Genomic DNA, 7755 nt, shown 5'->3' with positions numbered 1-7755 from the left:
ATCAAATAAAGTCTAATATTACAACTAATCATGGATCCCTTTAATGTTTACATATATTGTTTAGCATTTAAATTCAACATATAGTAAAATATTAGTTAAATGTAAYAACAGAGATAAATAATAAAATGTTAGTGGAAGATTTTAACTAGGATTTTACAATCAGAAAGTGAGCTAAATGATGAAAATGTGTTAYTGACATGTTTTAACGTTTTATTTTACACTTGTCAGTCACCTCGTGTTCGTCTGCTAAAAGTTCTGACTCATGATTCTGCTTCGATGTGGCGGGAAAATTTCAAGTTTATATCAGTTTCACTAATTATATCAAATCAACAACATTTAAAATTACAAACAGGATTTATATACAAACTAATTAAAGAGTAATGTTGTCCACGCTGTTTTCAATGAACACATTTTGAATTTTGGGTTTAAAAACTATCTGCAGCAGCTTTAGAAGTGTTAGCAGTGGTTAGCGTTACGGGGTAAGCGTTAGCTAACCAGGATGATGTCACTGTCCTGCGTCAATGCTAGCTGCTGCTAATGCTGGTAACGCTGCTTAAGGTACAACATGAATGGTACCTGTGGACGTTTGTTGTCTTGTAAGGAAGTGCTAGCACTGTTAGCAGCATTAGCGGTTGCTATTGTCTCAGGATGATGACATCATAACAGGAGCTGACCCCCACCCAATCCATTCTGAAATAAATGTAAACACCAACGTTACACTTATATTTAGGATTTAATATTTTCGTATGTTATTTAACATTTAAATAACTAAATTAACATTTAGTAAAAACAGTGAGATAAATAATAAAAGGTTAGAGGAAATTTAAGCTAGGATTTTACACTCAGAAAGTGAGCTAAATAATGAAAATGTGTTAGTGATTTTTTTAACATTTTATTTTTTGGRGCCCTATAGATGAAAAGTTAAAATGTTCAGAAAAACAATATTGCTTCAGTGTGTAAGCTGAATTGTAAGTGTTTGACTCAAATGCTTAAAGGAGCTGAACTTGCATTTAAAACTGGATTTTTAAGTTGTGTGTCATCATAAAGTACCAACATCTAATGTTCAGGAGAACTTTTAAAATGTAGTGTATTAGTGAAACCAAAGCAGCAGCAGCATCCCGCAGGCTGAAGCACTTTTTTTTGCGCGACGGGAATATGTTAATTAGTTTCAGATTAAACGGAAAGACCTCGGTTTGTAAGCTTCTGTATCAAATTAGAGTGTAGCGAAGGTTAAAGCAGCCCTGTTCTTCACAGCTAATCTCAGAGACGCAGAGGAAAGGCTGCAGTAATCTCTGCTCACCGTCACACACAGCAGATGCTCGGCAGCCTCTTCTGAAAGCTAAAAAAAGAGTTTGAGATAGTGGGGTTTGACGACATCTGGGCTTGAAGCGCTGACTGATCATCTTTAACCCCTTTTAATCTCTTCTATTAATCTAATTGCCTGACGTGTCAAGACTGCGAAGCCACTAACTCGGCGGAAAATGTGGGTCATTAATGAATATTTGAGTGGGAATCTGCAGGGCTGAGCACAAGGGTTTCTTATGAAGCTGGTCAGACAGAAAACTGAACCCCAAATCCTGACTGTGATCAAATGTGATGTCACTTCCTGTAGGTTTGCCGGACTTGAAATGCCACGGTGAAAAAGACGAGGCAAGAGTTTTCAGTGAGCTTTCTTAAACTGCAGGTGAAACTCGTTCATGTAATCATCATTAAGCAGCTGCACAGTTCACTTCTCTCAGTGCCAAGTCCTGGTCCTTGAGGGCCGCTGTCTTGCAAGTTTTAGATGTTTCTCTGCTTCAACACCTGATTTGAATGAACAAGTGATTAATAGGCTTCTGCAGAACTTGAAGACATGCAGAGGAGCAGGGAAACAGCCAAAACATGCAGGATAGTGGCCCTTGAGGACCAGGATTGGGCAGTGGCTCAGCTAAACCTTGGGCAGCACTGAGTCTTAAACCTAACTAACCCAAATGATCTGTTATAAATCCAGACGGTGAAGTCAGGCTTGGTTCAATGATATACGACCTGAGCATCTTGGAGTTGTCTCCTTTCTTTTCTCCTCTCTTCCTCTGTGTCATATTTTTGGATCAGTTGATCTGACACACAGCCGCCGTGCCTGATTTCTTCCTGGTCTTTTTATGACTCACACTGCAGTTCTCATGCTCTGGCTGAGACCCCAGTTTGTATTCACAGTATAACCAGCCTCACCTTAAGGAAAAACCAGAGCAACGATGTTAAAAAAAAAAGTCACAGKGATTTTAGAAACAATGCAGGGATGTTTTTGATGGGGCGAAGCTGATATCTCTGAGTAGGGATGCGCCGATATGAAAATTTAATCCGATATTGATATCCGAAAAAATTATTGCTGTTATGGCWGATAACGATATTTACCAATATTACACAAACACACAAATTATTTATATTCATATATGCACAAACACACCTGAGTGTTTTTTCAATACCATAAATAAACTACATGGCTCTACTTCAGTTATTCCTGGCTGTGTAGCGTCACTATCACTATCATGATCAAACAGATACCACTCTTGTCGACCGAACATTTCGCCTCCCAAAACAGAAACACAAATCTAAAAATGGAAAATAATCAGACGTTAATARCTGTCCCGTTTTACATATCGGGCCGATATGCTAAAAAATAACCAATATCGGCCGATACTGATGTTAATGCCGATATATCGTGCATCCCTATCTCTGAGAGGAATAATATTGTTGCTGCAGGTTTGAGTCCAGGTTGCGTCATGAAGGGTGTCTGGTGTAAAACGTTGGCCAAATCTTTCTTATATGTGACCTCTGAAAGCACAAGAACAACTTATAGCGAATTTCTGCGTTGCTTTATTTTTGTTAAATTAAATCTGATCCTCAGCATGTTGGACATCAGAGGCATCAGCAGTTGCTATATTTCCACACCTTGGAAGTTCGAGCACATAAAAATACACTCAATCATAGTCCGAGCATCTTTCTGCAGAGCTCACTGCAGTGAAATGCCCCCCTGTAGCTCATTGTTTCACACGTTTCACCACTTTCTCAATCCCCCCTCTTTATCAGTTTGTTGGGAAGGGGTCGGCTACAATTCTTAACAAGCATTTCTCTGTTCCTTCTGTGTAAATTGATAGTCTGAAGCTGTGAAGAGGCTGCTGTTGTTTTGTTTGTTGCTTTATTCTTTGAGAGTTCTCGTGTTCCTCTGCAGTCGATTCGAGATAACGGTCTAAATATAGAGATGGGTGGAGGGCCTCACAGAGTCCTGGTGGCTCAGGTTGTGCTCTCAAGAATCAGCAAGGTCTTTTAGCACATGGCCCTTTAGTTCACATACATGCTAAAAGTTTATACACAGACAGCTGATTTTTGTTTTTATATTTGGTTACGTTTCATGACCAGATTACCCGTCTGGAGTTTTTGTGCTTGTAGTGTTGTGCTTAGTAAGTTTCACCAAGTAAAACATACATTAATGCTRTGCTAGTTGTTTAGCTTTTGTCGTTTTCTTCCTCGCATCATTTTGAAGTCTTGGGTGTTAGGGCTGCACAATATATCACAAATATATTGTCATCGCAATATCATTGTGCGCAATGTTAGTAGCAGTGTGCACTAATGTATTTGAAGAGTTTTGAAATTTTATTTTTATTACTAATGCAATATATAGCCAGTCAACATGTTCTCACTCCCGACTCGTCAATATATTGACGCTTGGTCAGGTARCGTCTGTGTCCAGTTCTGTCATTGCCGCCCACGGCTTTTCGCCACATAAGGGTCTTTGGGTTGGGGGGCCTGTGGTTAATATCAGGACTAATCTAAAGATCAGGATTAATGGTTAATTGTAGGTACTGAGGTCGGGGATAAGCTGTATGGCTAATAGAAGTTCAATTGAGGGTCTGGGATGGTTAGTTATCGCATATTTCCTACTCTTAAAAATATGATAATGCGCTCCTCCCCTGTCTCATCTTGTTAAGAAGTGGCACGAGGTGGGTACCCGACGCATCCAAAACTGGATGCAGACGGCTACCTGACCAAGCATCAATATGTTGACGAGTCGGGAGTGAGAATAGGTTGAGCCAGTAAGACAGATTCTCATGGAAGCAAAAGCTCACACCAGAAATAAATAGCATTGCCATTTGAAGTACAGAGATTATGAAGTGCAGATTAAAAATGAGGAAAGAGAATAAAGACATATATCACATCTGATATCATCATTGCAATATTTACAAAAATTATCCCCATTGCAAGACGTTCTAATATCGTGCAATCCTATTGGATGTCCTCTGTTTCTAATTGGGGCATCATCAGATGCGGGTGATACTCAGGTTTTATGTGTTCGGGACAGTAAAAGATTTTTGACCAACTTGTTCTGGTAAAAATAAAAACAGTTGCATTTTCTTGGTTTCAGGGATTGAAAAACTAAGCATGTTGTTTTCTTTAGGTATAAACATAACCTGTTTGTCAGTCTAGATCTCGAAGTTCCACAGAAGGCATGCCAATTTCTACGAACCTTGGTGACCCACTTTGACTGGAATCTCCAGTCTATATTCGGCACATGTTCCTGTATGCTATTCCAATGACTTGGTTTTGGTGTTTCACACATGCATACCTGCATTTTGCACAGCCTGGATCTTGCGTTCTGCCTGGTTATGGTACCAGGCTTCAATTGCTCTTGTGCTGCCATGATTAGTACCTCAGTGCTGCTGTCCTTCAGTCCTGCCTCGTAGGATTTGTTGACATCAGCCACTTCCCTAATCTGCCAATGCTCCATGCATTGCATCTTTGGGCCTGTCACAGTAACAAACTTTATTGGACGATAAATTGTCTGAGAAATTATTGCGATAAACGATAATATTGTTGGAGACATAACCCTCCTGTTTACGGAAATTTACATTGAAATTTACATAGTGTAAAAAGAAAAAACTCTGCAATCCTAAGGATCCTCCAGCTGTATGAAGGGGTCAGAAAACTGAAGACCCTCCTCTGGCTAAATGCCTGTTCATGGACTTTCATGCTACAGAGATTAGAGACCATGCACCTGGCAAATACCTGACACCAGAGTTCACTCTGCTGTACGCTGAGAAGTAAAAAAGAGGGAGCCACGAAGAAAACAAACAAGCAGGCAAATGAAATTTATTGTCTTAATTTTAATTTATCTCCCTCAATTTAATTTATCATACGATTAATTGATTTATTGTTTACTGTGACAGGCCTACTCATCCACGTTGGGTTTCTGCTGCCCAAGACCTTCACTCAGTAACTATCCAAACAACTTGTTGAAATCAGAACAAGAATACCCAGCAAAACCCAGAGATCATACACTGTATTTAAAACAGATACACTAGATTGAGTTTCTATTCGAGGAAACTGTTGTTTGGGAGCGTGTGTGGGCCAAATCTAAAGTTACAGCCATCGTGGGTAGTTGTRACTGTGGGCGTAGCTATCAGGTTACATTTTTAATGAACTGCAACTCAAGCTGTCACTCCCATCATGAAGGATGCACCTTGAGTTTTTAAGAGACGTTTGTGTAGTAAATGGTAGCACCATCGTGTTGCTTCTCATTCAAATACTGGAAATAAAATGTAAAAGTTGCAGTCTTTGTCCACACTTTGCTGAAATGAGTTTCGGAAGGCTGAGTGATGCTGAATTACTCCTCAGACATTTTTCTTCAGACGTCATGACTGATTGCGTCTAGAAATTTTACCCGTGAGGGAAAAACTCAACATTTGTTTTTGGATTTTCTCCTGACGCTGCAATATGCTGCTTTGATTAATATCAAGGAGGCAAATGCACAACTTTTAAGACCATCTAGTTCATCACTGTCGACTGTTATGCTGAGTCTAACAGAAGCTGCAGGAATCTCATAGTTTTGAACCCTCATTAGGAGGGTGAGCTTTTTTTGAAACAGCTCCATGGTCAATAGTCTATGTGAGAAGTACTTTTTTGTTGTTTTTGCTCAAAACATGATTAGTTACTCTAGTCTGCATTTTTAAATGGAATATAAGAAGCATATTTACAGTGTATTTGTACTACCATTGCTGATGATTTCTCACGACTTGTCTTTCACAAGCTGTGATCACTAAAACTGTTTATTAAAAAGTTTTTTTCTTCATTTTTTTTCCACCAGATGGCCTCGGCAACAGCGACCTACGGGCAGAAGGAGGCCTCCGACCAGAATTTCGACTATATGTTCAAGATCCTAATCATCGGGAACAGCAGCGTGGGGAAAACCTCCTTCTTGTTCCGCTACGCCGACGACTCTTTCACGCCGGCTTTCGTCAGCACGGTGGGGATCGACTTCAAGGTGAAGACCATCTACAGGAATGACAAGAGGATCAAACTTCAGATCTGGGTGAGACGAGCATCAACAAACAGGATCATCATCATCGTCATGGGTTATCTCTGTAATGTCAGACGCTTCTAGTAGGGCTGGGCATAATCGTATCATGTGCAATTATTCGTCAGAAAAACATTAATCGATTATTTTTTGGCACTTGACGATTAATACAATTAATGCCACCAGGCAGANTTGGCACTTGACGATTAATACAATTAATGCCACCAGGCAGAGTGACTGGAAATTTCCCCGGTCATTCCGCTCGATGCTCCTCTCCGCTTCAAATACGACAAACATTTAAAAAAACAGTTCTTTAATTTATTTATCAAAACTCTGTTTTTACTTGGTCTATCAACACAATAAAAAAAAATGATGTACGGCCTGAAGTCTGTACTTTTGACACAATTTGGAACAGATTTGTTATGAAGAGAAAACCTTTCCCAATAGAGTGATTTAAATTGGTGATGTGACTAGGATATGAGGGTGTCCAGGGACTCGTCAAATTAATCATAATCGGCTAAATACCACAATTAATCGTGATTGATTTTTTTGCCAATATGGCCCAACCCTTGCTTCCGGTGTGGTGGTTTGGTTAGGTGTATATGCCCGTCATGTYTTTTAATGGGTTTTAATTAGGTGTAACAATACATCGATCTACATCGATATATCGATTAAATGATTAATGATTTAATTAAATCAGGATGAAATGAAAAAAAATCGATCCATTTCGTCATCATATGCCCATCTAACACAGTCGTTTTGTTAAATGGYCATGTAATATTGCATCATATTGATCGCTGTCTTGTAAATTGAATTGAATTGAAATTGCGTCGTGAAAGGCTTTGTGATACTGAGAAATATATCGCCATCCAAACAAATTGATACAATCGTATCATGATAAATCTGGTGATTAGTTTTAATGCAGCCCATATTTCCCATCATGTCTGTCAGAGTCATCTGCTTCTCTGTGATACATCGTCCTATGCTGCAGCTCTGTTATGCAAGCTGTCCTCAGATTTCTCTGAGAGCACTCAACGTCGCCTCCTCTGCAGCCTTTTCATTCACACCAACCTTAGATGGATAAAAAAAGAAGAAGAATGAGAAGTGATGAGAGGACGTAGCAAGCCTTGGTGACATGTACTCGGGAATAAGCAGAATGACGTTTCCTCCGATGCTTTGTTGCATCGTGCGTCGCTCGGAGAGGCTCAGGAGAAAAACACTGAAAGCAATAAAATGCAGCTTGCAACGAAAACGGACTCCCCGGAGTGAGAGGCAGAAAACTGGTGTTTCAGCACCACATTGTGAAACAAGACATCACTTCTACATGTACAACACAGTCTGCAGCAGCCGGAGCTGTGACTGTGAGCACAAGTGTGTGTGTGTGTGTGTGTGTGTGTGTGTGTGTGTGTGTGTGTGTGTGTGTGTGT

The 7755-nt window shown here is 39.8% G+C and overlaps 1 protein-coding gene across 2 annotated transcripts in view; it reads left to right on the top strand.

The window, feature by feature from the left end:
* The window catches only part of rab3ab (RAB3A, member RAS oncogene family, b), a 23214-nt gene that overhangs the window by 7690 nt on the left and 7769 nt on the right, over positions 1-7755 (top strand). The window contains exons 1-2 of one of the 2 annotated variants that reach the window (XM_014010814.1): positions 1621-1684; positions 6119-6343. In XM_014010814.1, the coding sequence (XP_013866268.1) occupies positions 6119-6343 (225 nt within the window). In that variant the 5' untranslated portion in view covers positions 1621-1684. Of the gene's footprint in view, positions 1-1620; positions 1685-6118; positions 6344-7755 lie in introns of those variants that run through there. The other variant, XM_014010813.1, reaches the window with a different exon arrangement.

The sequence above is a fragment of the Austrofundulus limnaeus genome, unplaced genomic scaffold (genome assembly GCF_001266775.1).
Source record: "Austrofundulus limnaeus strain Quisiro unplaced genomic scaffold, Austrofundulus_limnaeus-1.0 Scaffold73, whole genome shotgun sequence".
Taxonomy (NCBI): domain Eukaryota; kingdom Metazoa; phylum Chordata; class Actinopteri; order Cyprinodontiformes; family Rivulidae; genus Austrofundulus; species Austrofundulus limnaeus.
This window is presented reverse-complemented; position numbering and strand designations above follow the sequence as displayed.